Source organism: Enhydra lutris, unplaced genomic scaffold (genome assembly GCF_002288905.1).
Source record: "Enhydra lutris kenyoni isolate GAN:26980312 unplaced genomic scaffold, ASM228890v2 scaffoldscaffold31, whole genome shotgun sequence".
NCBI classification, from domain to species: Eukaryota; Metazoa; Chordata; class Mammalia; order Carnivora; family Mustelidae; genus Enhydra; species Enhydra lutris.
Window position 1 is genome coordinate 966,192 of NW_019154115.1, and position 22,371 is coordinate 988,562.

Consider the following 22,371-nt stretch of genomic DNA (forward strand, 5'->3'; position numbering starts at 1 on the left):
CAGAAAGCCCCCCAAAATATAATTATCCACCTAATGAATTCAAACAAAATTACATAAAGTGGAGATTAATTTCACCCTTCAGACACTATTTTTGTGCCAAACCAACTTAAACAAACATCCACTTTCAAAGATCCTACCCAGTTTCCTCTCTTTAAAAGCAAAAGGTGGCTGAATTTGAGATCAAATTCAACAAAGTCACAGAGAACAGCTTATTTCACCATATTGTATTATCCAAGTTTTCAAATGAGAGACACTAAATCTGTTTTCAGTAAACAGTTCCCAGTTGAAATCCCAAAGCCTCCCACATTCTAAGTAAGGAAATGCTAAAATTTGGGTTTGGACCCTGAGGATTCAGCTCTCCTAAACTATGAACCCTTTATGATACAGTATACAGGCAGGTTAGCACTGATTATAACAAGCCTGGAAGAGTCAACTAATACCAGACAGTAGATTCTAAAAGCCAACACAATGAGTATATTCTGGACTCAGAAGGCTATGGAGATAGAACCAATAAAAATTTTATAGCAAGGGAATAATAGGATCAGAACTGTTCTCTACAAAGATTAATGTCATTGGTAAGAAGAACTATAAAGGGGGGGCAGAAACAAGAAGGGACATACCTAAAAGGACAAGACAAGAGCTCACCACAGAGTCATAAGGGTTTTAAAATGTAACATACTGACACTAGGAAAGAAGAAGTCTGTGATTAGAAAAGAAAAAAATGCAAAAGATGAATGGACAGGAACTTTGGAGCTGACCAAGAGGAGGAAATATGGGTGACTAGGAGAACAGTAGTTTCATTAGTAGAAATAAAGAAATCAGTAAGAAATACTTTAAAAGTAAAAGTATGGAGAGGGAGCTCGGGAAGATGGCAGAGCAGGAGGACTCTGAGCTCATCCCATCCCACATTTACTACTAGGTATCATCTACATCCAAGTGAGAACTATCTAAAGACTGGAAGAACAAACTCCACTGCTAAATATGGAAAAAGAAGCTGCATCTGGAAGGTTAGGAAGATCAGAAAGGCAAATGGAAACTGCCCAAGAGAGGGAGGGAGCTGCACACACAGAGCAAAGAAATGGACCCTTGCACCACAGAACTCACATGGGTAAGACTTATTTCCATAACCTATAGCTTTAAAAACCAAAGGGATTCTGAGCTTCTTCTTCAGTGGGGAGTCTGCTTCTCCCTCTCCCTTTGCCCCTCCCCTTCCTTGTGCTTTCTTGCTTTCCCTCTCAAATGAATGAATTAAAAACAAAACAAAACAAAACAGGGCACCTGGGTGGCTCAGTTGGTTGAGCAACTGCCTTCAGCTCAGGTCATGATCCCGGACTTCCAGGATCGAGTCCCGCATCGAGCACCCAGCTCCTTGGGGAGTCTGCTTTTCCCTCTGACCTTCTCTCTCATGCTCTCTCTCACTCATTCTCCCTCAAATAAGTAAATAAAATCTTTAAAAAACAAAAACAAACAAAAAAAAAAAAACCAAAGGGGCTGAATTCCACGAGTTTGTAAAATCAGTCAGATTTCAAGTCTGGGGCTTGAAAGTCAGTTGATTCAGAGGGTGAGAAAGCTGGGTTGCTTTCTTTAAACAGCAACCCGTATGGCTGCAACATAAAAACGGCAGTTTATATAACACCAGCGCCAATGGGAGATTGATCTGTTAACACCAATTTCAGACTGTGTTAGGGTACTTCTTTGAAAACAAGGTACGTGGCAGGTGCCATTTTTTTCCCCCACCTTCTAGCATAAAGACAGAGCTACCTATAGGAGGTGAGGCTTCACAGACACTTGTAGCCTCAGCCCAGGGCTCAGGGCAAATTTTGTTAAACCTGCCTTGTTTGTGGGAGGTTGGGGGAGCCAGGTGGTGGGTATAAAGGGGGGCACGTATTGCATGGAGCACTGGGTGTGGTGCAAAAACAATGAATACTGTTACAAAATTAAAAAATAAAAATAGGGCGCCTGGGTGGCTCAGTTGGTTGAGCAACTGCCTTTGGCTCAGGTCATGATCCCGGACTTCCGGAATCGAGTCCCGCATCGGGCTCCCAGCTCCTTGGGGAGTCTGCTTCTCCCTCTGACCTTCTCCTCTCTCATGCTCTCTCTCACTCATTCTCCCTCAAATAAATAAATAAAATCTTAAAAAAAAATAAAAATAAAAATAAAAATAAAGAAATTAAAAAAATAAAAAAAATTTAAAAAATTTAAAAAAAAAAACCACCCGCCTTGTTCACCAGAACCTGGCACTTCAGGAGAGTATCCTGTATGTGTTACTTACATCCTGCTCTTGTGTCTGAGCCACTTTTCCTTTCAGTGTAGTTGTCTATACTGACTTTCTACCTGTTGTGGACTATGCCTGCTCTCCATGTTATTAGTGGGGCCCAGACAGGCCAGCTGGGGAAGCATGCCCCCAGGGGAATTCAGGAGGATTGCAGTGTTAGCAAAATTTGTGTTACACCACTAGTGCTATGCTGGATCCCCAGAAACATTGTGGCAGCTGGAGACTGTGGCCAGGAGTATGTGGCATGCACGAAAATGGCTGGGCTGACTGGGCAGGGTGCAAGATGGCGGCTGTGAACCTGATGTGTGGGCTTGGCAAGTGATAGTGGCTGAGGGGTGTGTGGGTGCTGCTGCTGGATGGGTCGTGATGTGACAGCTTTGTACCTACATGGCCGCTAGGCATGGCATGCAGGTTTAACAAGAGGACAAGGCCACAGTCAGATACCCAAGCAAAACAGATGTAATAATGTGTCTAATAGAAAATTTAAAGCAATGATCATAAGGATATTCACTAGACTTGAGAAAAGAATGGAAAACAGAGAGATAAGGAATAACATAGCAGATACAAAGGCTCAATAAGTGAAACGAGAAACAAGCTTTATGGAATGAATAGAAGGGTGAAAGAAGCAGAAGAACAAATTAGTTACCTAGAAGACAGAGTGATGGAAAATAATCAGGCTGAACAAAAGAAAGAAAAAAGAATTACATAAAACAAATAGACTTAGGGAATTCAGTGACTCCATGAAAGATAATTACATTATTATCATAGGAGTCCCAGAAGGAGAGAGAGAAAAGGGGGCAGAAAATGTATTTGAAAAATAACAGCTGAAAATTTCCCTAATCTGGGGAAGTAAATGGGATATCCAAATCCCGGAAGCACAAGGAACTCCCATCAAAATCAACAAAAGCAGATCCACACCAAGACATATTGTAATTAAACTTATAAAACACAGTGATAAAGAAAAAAATCTTAAAAGCAGCATGAAAAAAGAAGTCATTAACTTACAAGGGAAAATCCCTAAGGCTAGCAAGAGTTTTTCAATAGAAACTTTGCACAACAAAAGAAAGTGGCATGATATACTCAAAGTGCTGAATGGGAAAAGTCCACAGCCAAGAATATCCAGAGCAAGGTTATCATTCAGAATAGAAGGAAAGATGGAGTTTCCCAGACAAACAAAAACTAAAGGAGTTCGTGACCACTAAAACCAGCCCTGCAAGAAATATTAAAGGGGATACTCTGAATGGAAAGGAGAAATGAAAAATAAGAATATAAACTTAGGAAACAAAAAAGCAGTAAAGGGGTGCCTGGGTGGCTCAGTCAGTTAAGCATCTGCCTTCCACATAAGTCCTGATCACAGGTTCCTGGGATCCAGTCCTGCATCAGGCTCCCTGCTTGGTAGGCAGTCTGTTTTTCCCTCCCTCTCTGCTTTCTGGTCCCCCTGCTTGTGCATTTACACTTTCTATCGCTCTCTGTGTCAAATGAATGAATAAAATCTTTGTTAATAAATACTGTAATTTTTTAAAAGCAGTGAAAATGACTATTTCTGTAAAAAAAATCAACCAAGGACCTCGGAAAAGAAGAAGATATAAAATCCAATAACATATCTAAAACATGGGGAGGAGAGGAGAAAAGAATGGCTTCAAACTTAAATGACCATCAACTTAATACAAACTATAAACCATAATACAAACCTAATGGTAATCATATGTCAAAATCCACTAATAAATATGCAAAGAACAAAGAGAAGAAATCCTAACATATCACTAAAGAAAATCAACAAAACATAAAAGAGAGAAAGACAAGACTGGATCAGAGAAACTCTGCAGAAACATCCATAAAAACAAGTCATAAAGTAGAAATATATATCTATCAATACTTAGTTTGAATGAAAGTGGGCTAAATGCTCCAATCAAAAGACACAGGGTGGCAGAATGCATAGAAAAACAAGACCCACTTATATGTTGCCTACAGGAGATTTATTTTAGACCTAAAGAAACCTACAGATTAAAAGTGAAGGGACAGAGAAACATCTATGATACAAATGGTTGTCAAAAGAAAGCCAGGGTAGCAATACGTATTTTGGAAAAAAAAGACTTTAAAACATAGACTGTAAGAAGAGACGATATAATAAAGGGAACAATCCAACAAGAAGATATAATAACTGTAAATATTTATACATCCAACATAGGAGCACCCAAATACATAAAACAGTTAATAACAAACATAAAGGAACTAATAGATAACAATACAATAATAATAAGGAGTTTAACACCCAACTTACATCAATGGACAAATCACCTAAACAGAAAATCAACAATGAAACATAGCTTTGAATGACAAAGTGGACCAGATGGATTTAACAGATATATTCAGAACAGTCCATCCTAAAATAGAATATATATTGTTTTCAAGTGCACATGGAACCTTCTCTAGAATAGATTAGAGCTCACAAAACTAGCTTCAACAAATTCAAGAATATCGAAGTCAGGACACGCACCTTTTCTGACCACAACACTAAGAAACTAGAAGTCAACCACAAGAAAAAATCTGGAAAGAACACAAATACATGAAGGTTAAATAACATGCTACTAAACAATGAATGGGCCAACCAGCAAATAAAAGAAGAAATAAAAGACTAAATGGAAACAAGTGAAAATGAAAACACAACAGTGCAAAACCTCTGGGATGCAGCAAAAGCAGTTCTAAAGGGCATGTTTATAGCAATACAGGCCTATCTCAAGAAGAAAGAAATTTTTCCAAAAAATCTAAACTTACACCTAAAGAAGCTAGAAAAAGAACCAACGAAATCCAAAACCAGTACAAGGAAGGAAATAATAAAGATTAGAGTAGAAATAAATGACAGAGAAACTAAGAAAAAAAAAATTGAACAGATCAGTGAAACCAGGAGCTGGTTCTTTGAAAAGATCAATAAAGTTAATAAACTTCTAACCAGGCTTACAAAAAAAAAAAAAAAAAAACAAGAAAGGACTAAAATAAATAAAATCACCAATGCAAAAGGAGAAATAACAACCAACACCATAGAAATACAAACAATTTTAAGACAGTATTATGAAAAACTATATGCCAACAAATTGGACAACCTATAAGAAATGGATAATTCCTAGAAACATATAAACTACCGAAACTGAAACAGGAATAAACAGAAAATGTGAACAGATGGATAACCTGGAAAGAAATTAAATCAGTGAGAAAAATAAACAAACACTTCCCACAAACAGAAGTCCAAGACCATGGGGCGCCTGGGTGGCTCAGTTGGTTAAAGCCTCTGCCTTCGGCTCAGGTCATGATCCCAGGGTCCTGGGATCAAGCCCCCCGCATCGGGCTCTCTGCTCACCAGGGAGCCTGCTTCCCCCCACCCTCTCTTTCTGCCTGCCTCTCTGCCTACTTGTGATCTCTGTCTGTGAAATAAATAAATAAAATCTTAAAAAAAAAAAAAAAAAGTCCAAGACCAGATGGCTATATAGGCGAATCCTACCAAACATTTAAAGAAGAGCTAAAACCTATTCTCAAACCATTCCAAAAAAAGAAAGGGAAATAAAGTTTCCAAGTTTATTGTGTAAGACCAGCATTACTCTGATACCAAAACCGGATAAAACACCACTAAAAAAAAGGACTACAGGCCAATATTCCTGATGAACATAGATGCAAAAGTCCTCAATAAAATACTAGCAAACCAAATTCAAAAATACATTAAAAACATAATTCACCATGATCGAGTGGGATTTATTCCTAGGTCGTAAGGGTGGTTCAATATTTGCAAATCAAACAATGTGACACATCATCACATCAGTAAGAGAAAGGATAAGAACCATATGTACATTTCAATAAATGCAGAAAAAGCATTTAACAAAGTACAACATCCATTATTGATAAAAATCCTCAACAAAATAGGTTAGAGGGAATATACCTCAACACAATAAAAGTCATATATGAAAAACCCACAGCTAACACCATCCTCAGTGGGGAAAAAATAAGCACTTTTTCCCTAAGGTGAGGAACAAGACAAGGATGCCTACTCTCACCATATTTATTCAACATAATCCTGGAAAAGTCCTAGCCACCACAGTCAGACAACAGAAAAAATAAAAGGCATCTGCTTTGGTAAGAAGAGGTCAAACTTTCACTATTTGCTCATGACATGACACTATATAAACAAAAACTGAAAGACTCCACCAAAAAACTATTTGAACTGATAAACGAATTCAGTAAAGCTGAAGGATACAAAGTCAATGTACAGAAATCTGTTGTATTTCTATACACCAATAATGAAGCAGCAGAAAGAGAAATTAAGAAAACAATCCCATTTACAATTATACCAAAAATAGCAAAATACCTAGGAATAAATCTAACAAAAGAGGTGAAAGACCTGTACTCTGTAAACTATAAAACAATAACAAAAGAAACTGAAGATTCTATGCTCATGGGCTGGAAGAACAAATACCGTTAAAACGTCTCTACTAGGGGCACCTGGGTGGTTCAGTGGTTTAAACCTCTGCCTTCAGCTGTCATGATCCCAGCTTCCTGGGATCGAGCCCCTCATTGGGCTCTCTGCTCAGCAGAGAGCCTGCTTCACCCTCTCTCTCTGCCTGCCTCTCTGCCTACTTGTGATCTCTGTCTGTCAAATAAATAAATAAAATCTTAAAACAAAACAAAACAAAACAAAAAAAAAACAAAAAAAAGTCTCTACTAGCCAAAGAAATCTACACATTTAATGCAATCCCTATTAAAACACCAACAGCATTTTTCATAGAACTAGAATAATTCTAAGTATTTGTACAGAACCACAAAAGACACCAAATAGCCAAAGCAATCTTGAAAAAGAAAAGCAAAGAGGTGCCTGGGTGGTTCAGTGGGTTGGTTAAGCATCCGACTTCTGATTTCAGCTCAGGTCATGATCTCAAGGTGGTAAAATCAAGCCCAGCATCAAGTTCCATGCTGGGTGTGGAGCCTGCTTGGGATTCTTTTTCTCCCAATCTGGCCCACCCCCTCCCCACCACACATGCACTCTCTTGCTCTCAAAACAAAACAAAACAAACAAGAAACAAACAAACAAAAAACGCAAAGCTAGAGGTATCACAATTCTGGACATCAGGTTATGTTACAAAGTTGTAGTAATCAAAACAGTATGGTCCTGGCACAAAAACAGACACGTTGATCAATGGAATAGAACAGAAAACCCAGAAATAAACCCACAACTATATGGTCAATTGATCTTTGAAAAAGGGGAAAAGAATGTCCAAAGGGAAAAGGACAGTCTCTTCAAACAAATGTTAGGAAAACTGGACCACACTCTTATACCATAAACAAAAGTAAATTCAAAAATTAATTAAAGTGGGGCGTCTGGGTGGCTCAGTGGGTTAAAGCCTCTGCCTTCAGCTCGGGTGGTGGTCTCAGGGTCCTGAAATCAAGCCCCGCATCAGGCTCTCTGCTCAGCAGGGAGCCTGCTTCTTCTCTCTCTCTCTCTGCCTGTGTCTCTGCATACTTGTGATGTCTGTCAAACAAATAAATAAAATCTTAAAAAAAAAAATGAATTAAAGTCCTAAACGTGAGACCTGAAAACATAAAAATGTTAGAAGAGAGTACAGGCAGTAACTTCTTTGATACAGGCCATAGCAATTTTTTTCTAGATAGATCTCCTGAAGCAAAGGAAACAAAAGCAAAAATAAACTACTGAGACTACATCAAAGTATAAAGCTTCTGCAGAGCAAAGGAAACAATCAATAAAACTAAAAGGCAATGGGAATGGGAGAAGATATTGGTGAATGACAAAACCAATAAAGGGCTAATTTCCAAAATACATAAAGAACCTCTACTACTCAACACCCAGAAAACAAAAAATCCAGAAGACACGAACAGACATTTCTCCAAAGAACACATACAGATGGCCAACACACACATGACAAGATGTTCACCATCACTTACCACCAGGGAAATGCAAATCAAAACTACAATGAAATATCACCTCACACCTGTCAGAATGGCTAAAATCAACAACACAGGAAACAACAGGTGTTGGCAAGGATGTGGAGAAAAAGGAACCCTCTTACTCTGTTGGTAGGAATGCAAACTGGTACAGCCATTGTGGAAAACACTATGGAGGTTCCTCAAAAAGTTAAAAATAGAACTATCCTACCATCCAGCAATCAAACATTGGGTCTTTACCCAAAGAATTAAAAAACACTATTTCAATGGGATACAGGCAATACTATGTTTATAGCAGCATTATTTACAACAGCCAAGATATGGAAGCCCCCCAAGCATCCCATCAGTTGATGAATGGATAAAGAAGATGTGGTATATACATACAAAGGAATACTACTCAGCTATAAAAAGGATGAAATCTTGCCATTTGCAATGACATAGATGGACCTAGAGAATATAATGCTAAGTGAAATAAGTCAGAGAAAGACAAATGCCCTATGATTTCACTCATATGTGGAATTTAAGAAATAAAACAGAAGAGTAATGGTGAAAAAATGAGAAACCAAGAAACAGATTCTTAATTATAGAGAACAAACTGATGGTCACCAGAGGGGAGGAAATGGGGGGTTGGGTTATATAGGTGATGAGGATTAAGGAGTATACTTGTCATGATGAGCACCAGGTGATGTAAGGAACTGCTAAATCACTCTATTGTGCACCTGAAATTAATATGACATTTTTTAAAACAAATTAATCAATTAATAAAGTAGGGTATAAAATGGTATGATGCTTACTCTTAAGAACTAGGTTCATAACTTAGGTAAGTCAGGTTTAACTAACCCCAGTAATAGTTATGACATGGTAATTGTACAATCCAGTTATTAAGTTCTCCCAAATAACCAAAAGAAAAATAATCTATGCTCTACTGATTATATGAGAACTAGGTATAAGAAACAAAGATTTGTCAACCAGGAAATCATCAATTAAGTGTCATGTTAAATAGACTAAAATGAAACTCATCTATCGCTACAACTTTAATACTGAATCACAAAATATTTTGAAAACTTATAAACATAAGAGAAATTAATTAATCAATCAGATAGCAAAATTTTATTATAAGCCTAAAATGAATGAAACACAAAAAAGAAGAAATATCTAGAATAAGACTCAGAAGAACAGATACAGATAAAGGAAAGGACAATTATTAATGGGGTGGGAGTGGGCACAATGGGTAAAAGTGGCCAAAGGTACAAACTTCCCAGGGCACCTGAGTGGCTCAGTGGGTTAAACGCCCAACTCTTGGTTTTGGCTTCAGTCATGATCTCAGGGTCATGAGACTGAGCCCCTCACTCAGCACAGAGTCTGCTTGAGGTTCTTTCCTCCTCCCCCAACTCCTTCCCCTGCCATTCCTCCCTCACTCACGCACGTGAGCGCTCGCTAATAAATGAGTTAGTGAATGAATGAATGAATAAATAAAAATCTTCTTTAAAAAGGAGCAAACTTCCTCTTACAAAAAAATTAAGTCCTGGGATTAATGTACAGCATAATGACTACAGTTAATAATACTATATTACATATTTAAAAGTTCCCAAGACAGTAGCTCTTAAAAGCTCTCATCATAAAAACAAAACAAAAAAAACTTTTGACTATGTGTGGTGATGGTTGTTAGACAATGGTGAGGTAAAAAAAATCCTACTCCGATTAAAGAACAGGTGAACTCTTAACCTGCTATCCCTGTGGAGAATCTCATGTTCTCGTTCTCTGTGGCAAATTTCAATACCTGAGCTCAAGGGTAACAGGCAAATTGAGCAAACAACAACAAAAAAAAGATTATAATATTAATATCACACAAAACAGAATTCACAAAGAAAAACATTAAACTGGACAATGGGGTCATTTTTATACTGAGAAAATGTTAAACTTATAATGAAAGTTAACCTCATATAATCCTTTACACAAGTAATAATAAGACAGCAAAATGTGTAACAAAAATTCTTAGAAATTAAAAGAGATGTTGAAGAAATTGCAATAGTAGTGAAAGACTTCAAAATATCTGAGTATCTGACAGATGATGGAGGCAAAATGCATGCTAAGTATTTGAAGTATCTAAATAATAACCTTTCAGTTTAAGTGTCACCTCCTCAGGGTTTCAGAATAGATCAGATTCCCCTACAGTATACGCTCATAATATTCTTCTCCTTTGAAATACTTATTACAATAGAAATTAAAAACTGGGCACCTGGGTGGCTCAGTGGGTTAAAGCCTCTGCCTTCGGCTCAGGTCATGATCCCAGGGTCCTGGGATCAAGCCTCACGTCAGGCTCTCTGCTCAGCATGGAGCCTGCTTCCCTCCCCCTCTCTCTCTCTGCCTACTTGTGATCTCTGTCAAATAAATTTAAAAAAAATCTTTAAAAAAAAAAAAGAAATTAAAAACTGTATTTTTAGTTTTATATCTGTCTCTGTTTTCAGACACTGAGCTCTCTGTCTAGTTAAAGCTCCACTGTTTTGTATCCTTCTGTCATCAATCTTGGTACTGGAACTGGAACATATTAAATGCTCAGTGAATAGATGTTAAATGACTGTGTGAAACAACGAGAGTATACATATATATGTTTGTTGTGACACAGTCTTCACAGTTATGTGATATCCTTCTCTTTTTATTGCATGTCATACCTTTCTTTTTTTTAATGAGATTTTGTCCATTTAAATTCAATTAATTAACATATAACATACTAATAGTTTCAGAGATACAGGTCAGTGATTCATTAGTCTTATTTTTTTTTTAAAGATTTATTTATTTATTTATTTCACAGACAGAGATCACAAGTAGGCAGAGAGGCAGGCAGAGAGAGAGGAAGGGAAGCAGGCTCCCTGGTGAGCAGACAGCCCAATGCAAGGCTAGATCCCAGGACTCTGGGATCATGACCTGAGCCAAAAGCTGAGGCTTTAACCCACTGAGCCACCCAGGCGCCCCAATTCATCAGTCTTATATAATACCCATTGCTCATTCCATCATGTGTCCATCACCCAGTTACTCCACCCCCCACCCGTCTCCCCTCCAGCAAGCCTCAGTTTGTTTCCAATGATTAAGAGTCACCTACGGTTTGTCTCCCTCCCTGGTATTGTCTTTATTTTTTCCTTTCTTCTTCATTTTCTGTTTCATTTCTTAAATTCCACATAGGACTGAGATCATATAATTGTCTTACTCTGATTGACTTATTTCACTTAGCATAATATCCTCTAGTTCCATGCACATTGTTGCAAATGGCATGATTTTTTTTAGATTTTACTTATTTATTTCACAGAGAGAGAAAGCACAAGCAAGGGGAGCAGCAGGCAGAGAGGCAAAAGGAGACTCCCTGCTGATGTGGGGCTCAATCCCAGGACCCTGGGACCATGACCCAAGCCAAAGGGAGATGTTCAACTGACTAAGCCACCCAGGCACCCCATGATTTCTTTTTTTTGATGACTGAGTAGTATTCCATTGTGTGTGTGTGTGTGTGTGTGTGTGTGTGTGTGTACACATATACAGTATATATATATACATATACATATACATATGTATATACAGTATATATATATACTGTATATGTGTACACACACACACACACACACACACCATCTTCTTTATCCATTCATCTGTCAATGGACATCCAGGCTCTTTCCATAGTTTGGCTACTGTGGATATTCCTGCTATAAACATTGTTGTTCAGGTACCCCTTCGAATCACTACATTCATATCTTTAGGGTAAATACCCAGTAGTGCAATTAAGGTAGCTCTATTTTCAACTTTTTGAGAAACCTCCATACTGTTTTCCAGGATGCCTGCACCAGCTTGCATTCCCACCAACACTATAAGAGGGTTCCCCTTTCTCTCCATCCTCACCAACATTTGTTATTTCCTGAACTGTTAACTTTAGCTATTCTGACTGGTGTGAGGTGGTATCTCACTGTGGTTTTGATTTGTATTTTCCTGATGCCAAGTGGTAGAGAGCATTTTTCATGTGTCTGTTGGTCATTCATATGTCTTCCTTGGAGAAACATCTGTTCATGCCTTCTGCCCATTTCTTGATTGGATTATTTGTTTTGGGGGGTGTTGAGTTCAGTAACTTCTTTACAGATTTTTGGATATGAGCCCTTTATCTGATAGGTCATTTGCAAATATCTTCTCCCGTTCTGTTGGTTATCTTTTGGTTTTGTCAACTGTTTCCTTTGCTGTGCAAAAGCTTTTTATCTTGATGAAGTCCCAATAGTTCATGGCCTTTTTCCCTTGCCTTTGGACACTTGTCTAACAAGAACTTGCTGTGGCCAAGGTCAAAGAGGTTGCTGCATGTCTTCTCTAGGATTCTGATGGATTCCTTTCTCACATTTAGGTCTTTCATCCTCCATTTTTGAGTCTATTTTTGTGTACGGTGTAAGGAAATGGTCCAGTTTCATTCTTTTGCATGTGGCTGTCCAATTTTCCCAACACCATTTGTTGAAGAGACTGTCTTTTCTCCATTGGATATTCTTTCTTGATTTGTCCAAGATTAGCTGATCATAGAGTTGAGGGTCCATTTCTGGGTTCTCTATTCTGTTCCATTGATCTATGCATCTGTGTTTGTGTCAGTACCATACTAGTTTGATGATTACAGCTTTGTAATAGAGCTTGAAGTCTGGAATTGTGATGCCACCAGCTTTGGTTTTCTTTTTCAGGATTGCTTTGGCTACTTGGGGTCTTTTAGGATTATTTGTTCCAGCTCTGTGGGAAAAAAAAAGTTGACAGTATTTTGATAGGGACTGAATACATATACTGCTCTAGGTAGCACAGACATTTTCACAATATTTGTTCTTTTGTCCATGAGCATGGCACGTTTTTCCTTTTTTTGTGTCTTCCTCAATTTCTTTCATGAGTGTTCCATAGTTTCCTGAATACAGATCCTTTGCCTCTCTGGTTAGGTTTATTCCTAGGCATGTTATGGTTTTAGGTGAAATTGTAAATGGGATCATTTAACTTCTCTTTCTTGTGTCTCATTGTTAGTGTAAAGGAATGCAACTGATTTCTGTGCATTTATTTTATATCCTGCCAGGTTGCTGAATTCCTGTATGAGTTCTAGCAATTTGGGGATTGAGTCTTTCAGGTTTTCCACAGATTATCACGTCATCTGCAAAGAATAAGAGTTTGACGACTTCTTTGCTGATTTGGATGTGTTTTATTTCTTTTTGTTGTCTGATTGCTGGGGCTAGGACTTCTAGTACTATGTTGAACAACAGTGGTCATAGTGGAAATCCCTGCTGGGTTCTTGACCTCAGGGGAAAAGCTCTTAGTTTTTCCCCTTTGAGTATGATATTTGCTGTGGGCTTTTAATAATATGGCCTTTGCAACGTTGAGGTATATTCCCTCTGTCTCTACATTGTGAAGAGTTTTAATCAAGAAAGGATGCTGTACTTTGTCAAATTCTTTTTCTATATCTATTGAGAGGATCATATGGTTCTTGTCCTTTTATTTAGTGTATCACACTGATTGATTTGCAGATGTTGAACCACCCTCGCACCCCAGTAATAAATCCCAGTTGGTCGTGGTGAATACTCCTTTTAATGTACTGTTGGATCCTATTGGCTAGAATCCTGGTGAGAATTTTTTGCATCCATGTTCATCAGGGATATTGGTTTATAATTCTTTTTGGTCAGGTCTTTCTCTGGCTTTGGGATCAAGGTAATGCTGGCCACACAGAATGAGTCTGGAAGTTTTCCTTCCATCTCTAGTTTTTAAAACAGCTTCAGAATAAGTATTAATTCTTCTTTTAATGTTTGGTAGAATTTTCCTGTGAAGCCATCCAGCTCTGGACTCTTTATTGGGAGATTTTTGACTATTGCTTCAATTTCCTTGGTGGTTATGGGTCTGTTCAGGTGTTGCATTTCTTCCTGATTCAGTTTTGGTAGTTTATAAATTTCTAGGAATGCATCCATTTCTTCCAGATTGCCTAATTTTTTGGCATATAATTGTTCATAATATTTTTTTTAAGATTTTATTCATTTATTTGACAGAAAGAGATCACAAGTAGGCAGAGAGGCAGGAAGAGAGGGAGAGGGGAAAGCAGGCTCCCCACCGAGCAGAGAGACCAATGCGGGGCTCAATCCCAGGACCCTGAGATCATGACCTGAGCTGAAGGCAGAGGTTTAACCCACTGAGCCACCCAGGCACCCCTCATAATATGTTCTTGTAATTGTTTGTATTTCTACAGTATTTGCTGCAATCTCTCCTCTTTCATTCATGATTTTATTTATTTGGGTCCTTTCTCTTTTCTTTTTGATAAGTCTAGCTAGGGGTTTATCAATCTTGTTTATTCTTTCAAAGAACAAGTTCCTAGTTTTGTTGATCTGTTCTACTATTCTTTTGGTTTCTATTTCATTATTTTCTGCTCTAATCTTTATTATTTCTCTTCTCCTGCTGGGTTTAGGCTTTATTTGCTGTTCATTCTCCATTTAAGGATTAGGTTATTTTGTGTATTTGAGACCTTCTTTGTTTCTTGTATTGCAATATACTTCCCTCTTAGGACCACCTTTGCTGCATCCCAAAGGTTTTGAACAGTTGTGTTTTCATTTTCATTTGTTTCCATGAACTTTTTAAATTCTTCTTTAATTTCCTGCTTGATCCATTCATTCTTTAGTAGGATGCTCTTTAGCCTCCATATATTTGAGTTATTTCCAAAATTCCTCTTGTGACTGAGTTCCAGTTTCAAAGCTTTGTGGTCTGAAAATATGTGGGGAATGATCCCAATCTTTTGGTACCAGTTGAGACCTGATTTGCGATGTAGTATGTGATCTATTCTGGACAATGTTCCATGTGCACTCAAGAAGAATGTGTATTCTGTTACTTTAGGATGGAATGCTCTGAATGTATCTGTGAAGTCCATCTGGTCCAGTGTGTCATTCAAAGCCCTTGTTACCTTGGTGATCATCTGCTTAGATGATCTATCTACTGCACTAAGTGGTATGTTAAAGTCCCCTACTATAATTGTATCATTATCGATGTGCTTAATTATGTTATTAATTGGTTTATATAATTCACTGCTCCTATGTTAGGGGCATAAATATTTACAACTATTAGATCTTCTTGTTGGATAGACCCTTTAATTATATAATAGTGTCCTTCCTCATCTCCTATTGGTCTTTGGTTTAAAATCTAATTTGTCTGATGTAAGGATTGCCACCCTAGTTTTCAATATTACTTGTGACAACCAAACTAAATTTGGAGGATTTCAATTACTGTTCATTCTGAAACCTGCATCTGATGAACCATATTTTTAGGCTATTCTAAGCTGTTTCCAATTTTAGAGGAAACACAGCTGCTGTTTCAACATGTAACTTTTCTTTGACCCTTCATATATTTCATAGGTTAAATAATGAATGCCAGGGTTTTCAATCCTGTTCACTGTAGAAACACAAGCTAACTGTGTAATATGTCTATGATGATAAATCACTCTAGTTTTTATCAAAATAATTTCATTCAGCATAAAGTAATATAGTATATAGTTTCTATTTTCTAAAAGACTGGGCTTTTTAGTGAATTTTCACAGACAGATGCACTATGTATCTAATATCCTATTACAAACACAAGGTTATATGAAATTAGAAAATACACCTTACAACGACATCCCAATCCCACCCAGGATTGTTTATGGTTAGACATCAATCTCACTTTTCCCTAACCAGAGTGAATTAGAAGAGTGATAAGTATCTCAGCAGAAAGGAAGCAATGTCCAATTAAAGACATTAAACATGAAACCAAAGAATGTGAAAATCTCACTAGTGCCACCTACAGTACTGGACAATGCAGATAAGAGAGATCTTTAAAATAATTTTGTGTGTCATGGTTATGTGTGTGCATATCCGTCTTTTATGATTTCTTGCCCAGGACTATGTACCAAATCTTGCTTTCTACCAAATCTTACACAGAACATTACATAATTAGATAACGCAAAACGCAAGAGTACTCAAAAAATCAAAACCAAAAAAACCTGAAGCACTCATAGAAGGAGGGTAGAACAGTGGTTGCAAGGAATGGGGAAAATAGATGTTGGTCAAAGGGTACAAACTTTCAGTTGTAAGATGAGTAAGTTCTAGGGATCTAATGCACAGCATTGTGACTACACTGAATAATACAGTATTACATATTGAGTTAAATGCTATGGTCAGGTTAATAAAAATTGGAGAATTTAGCTTTAAATGGATTACAAAGTCTCAAAGCAAACCTTACCTTACATTCTACCACACTCTGATCTGATTCACAAGTTTCATAGATTTCATCTACTGCTCGACGAAGATTGTCAAAAAGAAATGCCCAGTATCTAGCTCTTAGGTCAATTTTCCGAGGATGCCTTGTTTTAGTGGGACTTTTATCAAAGTGTTTATCTCCAGTTGTAGATGATGTTATTTTACAGTCTACCGCAGCATTCTGGTGAAATAAAGCAAAACATAAAAAAATATTTCTTAAAAGCCTCCAGGGATTTGATCTTTGTATAAAACACATTTTTCAAAGTAAATACTTAAAAATGGACATTCTTCTTTTTATCTTACATCACACTGAATTTATCAAAACAAAGCTTCTCATCTTAAAAGCAGGTTTGTAAGGTCATTTTTTTAGTTCAGACATGTCTCACTGAAGATTAGCATGGCTTCAACAGTGAACAGACCCTTAGTCAAAAAAGAAGCACTAAAGGACCCACTCTTTCCTCAGTTGCACAGGCAAACTTTGAAAATAAAGATTACATTCTATAGTTTTACAGACTGTACCACAGAATCATTCCACCAAAAAGCATGTAGTTTACATAAAAACTGAAATTCAAAATGCAAACCTGAAGCTTCTGACTAGAAGTCCAAAAGAGTTGCTTATCTCTCTTTGGCTACTTAAGCTAAAAAATAAATAAATACTAACCCTCTACTACAATTAGAGCAACAAACAATCCCAGGTTTCTTTGGGTTGTTTTGTATGTGTGTGTATCATTCCTGTTTGCTTGTTTTTCTTTTTCACAGGAGAGCCCCAGAGTAGAGAGTATCTGAAATACAGGCTAATGTCCTCCTGCTTTGTTTTAGGCTTTGGCCTTCAATATAAGTGATTCCTAAACTACATCTATCTTTTATAGCCAATCGTTGATTTATATAGAATGTACACCACCAAAAAGGAAGCACACATAACACATGTATACACAGGGACATACACGCTAGAGAGGCTAAAATGGAGTTACTTGTCCTCCCTCCACAGTCCCCCATCCAGACAGGGTTGCCAGATTTCACAAATGAAAATTAGCAAATATTTTATAGGATAGCCATGGTCCAGGCACAAATTCTCAATACTCAAGCAATAAAATTTAAAGTAATGTCAACAATCCATAAAACCATTGCCTCAATTGCTCTCCAAGTTATTTACAGCCCTAGTATAAATAATTTTATTATAATGGCAAATATCCCCTCCTTGCATTAAACCAAATTCAAAATCCCATTCAGCCAGCATCTGTCCTGAAGTAAAGCTTAATTCTGTCCACTCTCCTGATAACTCTGACAACTTACCATTTATACAGGATTACAGATCATAAATCAACTTCACATAATTTCTAAGCTCCTTCACACAAACTTTAAAATAGGTATTATTAGCTCCACTTTACAGTTTAGAAAACAGGCTCCAAGGCTAATAACTCATTTGTCAAAGATCATCTAGCCACAGAAGACCATCTTCCCATTAGAGCTCTACAATAACACTGGCGGCTTACCAGTATACCGCCTCAGGCCTGTGCTGCCAGTGCTTGGCCAGATATTCCAGACTATCTCATTTCTCTTCCTGTACACCATGCAAAGTTAAAATTAACTTGAGAAGTTTCCCAATTTTACCTTCTTCATGATCAGCAAAGGGCTAGTAACTTCCTGTGAATTTAGACTCTAATCTTATGGAATTCTCAAAAGTACTCTCACTCAGTTTCACCCACCTACGTATTTACCTTATCATGCATCAAATATTTTTACAAACCTTTCCTACAATGTAAAATAGGCACCATTGCATCCAGGTTAAAATGTTTCTATTCTCTGTGATTGCTCTAGGTGAAGCTTTTACAAAGAAAGATGCCAGTAAGACAAAAACTACAGTTACATAATTCCATCTGAAAGGCAATGTGCTACACAAATTTGATACATAACTTTGCCAAAATGATAGTACTTTATACTTGCATGCTTATTCATATTTTATGAAGGAATTCTGAATACATTATCTCATTTAATCATTACAACAAACTGAAGACAGGACAAATATTATTATTCCCATTTGTAAATAACAAAACTGAGGCTCAGAAAGATTGAATTTCTTTGCAAGTCAAAAGGTTGAGTGGTGGAACTGGGACTAGAACCTAGTCTTTCAACTTTTCCCATGTTCATAAAGCATTTTACATAGCACCAAGCACACAATTAGTACCCAAATAATGTTAGGTATGATTATAGTGGGAAAGATAAAGAGAAGAAATATGCTCAGGAAAAAAATGTGAATAAACTAATGGCAAAATTGTCAAATCTGTGAAAGAGTAGACTGGCAAATCAAATTGTAGAGGTTAAGTCAGTATAGAGTTCCAAAGTATAGGGCTCTTACCACTGATAAAAACAATAGCAGTGATAATAGTAATTGCAGCAGCATCTCACATGCATGGCACACTTGCCAGGTGCCAGGGACTGTGCTAAGTGCTTTCCATACAGTTGTACTTGATTTAAACTTTGAAGCAATTTTGTATCATAGGTAACATTATCATCTCCTTTTTACAGGACAGAAAACTGAGGCTTAGCTAAATTAAGTAATGAGCCCCAGGTCTCACACTAAGTGATAAAGCCAAAAATCAGGTAACTATCCTATTACTACAGCTTACTACTACTTCCAAGATACTCAAGAAGACAAAGCAATCTAAATTTGTGGGAAAAATTAGACACAACTGAATTCCATGATGTTATATTGTTTTAATCAATGACTTTTGAGAGAAAGAGAAAAAGTAAAGGGAAAGTGGAAGGAAGAAATTGCGATTTCTGACTCGTCTCTGTCAGAAGGGCTCACTGACTCCTCTGAGAATCTAAAAATGTTTATGGACCTATTGCAGAAAAATGCATGGGCACATAAAGTCAAACATGCCTTTTCTTGATGTACCAACACTGACACATCATAATCATCCAAAGTTCAGAGTTTACCTTACAGTTTACTCTTGGTGTTGTTCATTTTATGGGTTTGGACAAATGTATAATGACACGTATCCATCATTCCAGTATCATACATAGTATTGTCATTGTACTAAGAATCTTCTGTGCTCTGCTTATTTCCCTCTCCCTACTACCTCCGACCCTCTGGCACCACTGACCTTTTTATTGTCTCCACAGTTTTGCCTTTCCAGAATGCTGTATATTTGGAAACAGTATATAGCCTTTTGAGGTTGGCTTTCTTCACTTAATATAATGCATTTAAGGTTCCTCTATGTTTTTTCATAGCTTGATAGCTCATTTCTTTTTAGCAATGAAGAACAGTCCATTGTCTGGATGTACTACAGTTTATGTATCATATTCACCTACTGAAGGACATCTTGGTTGCTTCCAAGTTTTGACAATTATGAAAAAAGCAGCTATAAATATCCATGTGCAGGTTTTCGTGAGGATGTAAGTTTTCAACTCCTTTGTGTAAATACCAAGGAGCATGACTGCTGGATTATATGGTAAGCATATGTTTAGTTTTATAAGACTCTATAAACTGGCAATTTATAAACTGCCAAGTGGCTATACCATTGTGCATTCTCACCAGCAATGAATTAGAGTTCCCGTGGCTTCACATCCTTACCAGCAATTGGTGTTGTCAGTATTCCTAATTTTGGCCATTCTAATGAATATGTAGTAATATCTCATTGTTACTTTAATTTGCATTTCTGATGCCATATGATATGGAGCATCTTTTCATATGCTTATTTGCCATCTATCTATCCTCTCTAGTGAGGCATCGGTTAAGGACTTTGGCCTGTTTTTTTTTTTTTGTTTTTTTTTTTTAAGATTTTTGTTTATTTATTTGACAGAGATCACAAGTAGGCAGAGAGGCAGGCAGAGAGAGGAGGAAGCAGGCTCCCCGCCGAGCAGAGAGCCCGATGTGGGGCTCGATCCCAGGACTCTGGGATCATGACCCGAGCCAAAGGCAGAGGCTTTAGCCCACTGAGCCACCCAGGCGCCCCTTGGCCTGTTTTTTAATCAGGTTGCTTGTTTTTTTATTATTTTAATTCTAGTACAATTAACATACAGTATCAAATCACTATATAGTATACCTAAAACTAACATAACACTGTATCTTATTGTTGAATTTTAAGAGTTCTTTGTATATTCTGGATAACAATCCCTCATCAGGTATGTCTTTTGCAAGTATTTTCTCCCAGTCTGTGGCCTGTCTTCTCATTCTTTTGATACCGTCTTTTGTAAAGCAGAGTTTTGAATTTTAATGAAATCTAGCTTACCAATGATTTCTTCCATGGATCACTACTTTGGTATTATATCTAAAAAGTCATCACCATACCCAAGGTCATTTAGGTTTTCTATGTTATCATCAGAAATGTCAGAGTTTTTGCTTTCACATTTAAGTCTACGATCCACTTTTGAGTTTAATTTTGGGAAGGGTGTACGGTATCTGTCTAAATTCATTTTTTGGTATATGGGATGTCCAGTTGTTCCGACACAATTTGTTGAAAAAATTACCTTTGCTCCATTGTATTGCCTTTGCTCCTCTGTCAGAGTAGTTGATTATTTATGTGGATCTATTTCTAGACTTTCTACTTTCTTCATTCATCTATTTATCTATTGTTCTGCCAATACCACATTGCCATCATTACTATAGCTTTACAGTAAGCCTAAAAGTTGGCTAGCATCAGTCCTCCAACTTTGTTCTTCAATATTTCATTGGCTATTCTGGGTCTTCTGCCTCTCCATATAGTTTAGAATCAGTCAATAGCTATACAATAACTTGTCAGAATTGTATTGAATCTACACATCAAGCTAGGAAGAAAGGACATCTTGACAATATTCAGTTTTCCTACATGAACATGGAACGCCCTTACATTTATTTAGTTCTTTGATTTCTTTCATCAGAGTCTTATAGTTTTTCTCATATAGATCTTTGCACATACATTGTTAGATTTATACCTAGGTATTTAATTCAAGGGAGTAGTAATGTAAATCATATTGTGTTTTTAATTTTAAGTTCCACTTGCTAAGCACTGATATACAGGAAAGCCACTGACTTCTGTGTATTAATCTTGTACCCTGCAACGTGCTATAACAGATTATTATTTCCAGCAGTTTTTTGTTGATTCTTTCAGATTTCTTATATAATCATATCTGCGAACAAAGACAGTTTTATTCCTTCCTTTCTGATCTATATACCTTTTCCTTCCTTTTCTTGTCTTTGCATTAGCTAGAACTTCCATTACAATGTTGAAAAACAGTTGTGATAGGGGCATCCTCGCCTTATAACTGATCTTAGGGGGAAAGCTTCTCGTTTCTCACCATTAAGTACCACATTAGCTGTAGGGTTTTTTGTACATTTTTTTAATCAAGTTGAGGAAGATTCCCTCTACTCATAGTTTATTGATAGTTTTCATCATAAATGGGTGTCAAGTTTTGTCAAATGCTTTTACTGAACCTATTGAAGTGATAATATGATTTTTCTTTTAGTCTATTGATGGACTAAAGACCAAATATGAAAACAAAAATTTAAAACTATCTAGAAGGACATTTTTATAATCTTAAAATAAGAGAGGCTTTCATAGATAAAACAAAAAGCACAACTCATGGATAAATTACGTAAAATTAAATTTATATACTTGGTCATGGTGTATCATTCTTTTCAAATATTGTGAGATACAATTTGCTAATATTCCTCTATTTGGAAATCATGGCTGCTTTTAGTTGATAGCCTTAAATTTTTATCATACACACTTATATTCATATTTTCCTAACAAAAACTTCTTCCTAAATAAGACAAGAATTTTATTACTCTAACTCCCTTCCCAAATCCCTACAATCCAGTCTTCATGTTAATACTGTCTAAAACTATAGTTCCACTTTTCTAAATCTAATCATGTGAGGTGTTTTTTTTTTTTTCAAACCATCAACAGGTAATGA

The 22,371-nt window shown here is 36.9% G+C and overlaps 1 protein-coding gene across 1 annotated transcript in view; it reads right to left on the bottom strand.

The window, feature by feature from the left end:
* The window catches only part of LOC111153247 (S-phase cyclin A associated protein in the ER), a 491,788-nt gene that overhangs the window by 441,603 nt on the left and 27,814 nt on the right, over positions 1 to 22,371 (bottom strand). The window contains exon 5 of the mRNA XM_022512152.1: positions 16,457 to 16,654. Coding sequence (XP_022367860.1) covers positions 16,457 to 16,654 — 198 coding nt within the window. The remainder of the gene's footprint in view (positions 1 to 16,456; positions 16,655 to 22,371) is intronic.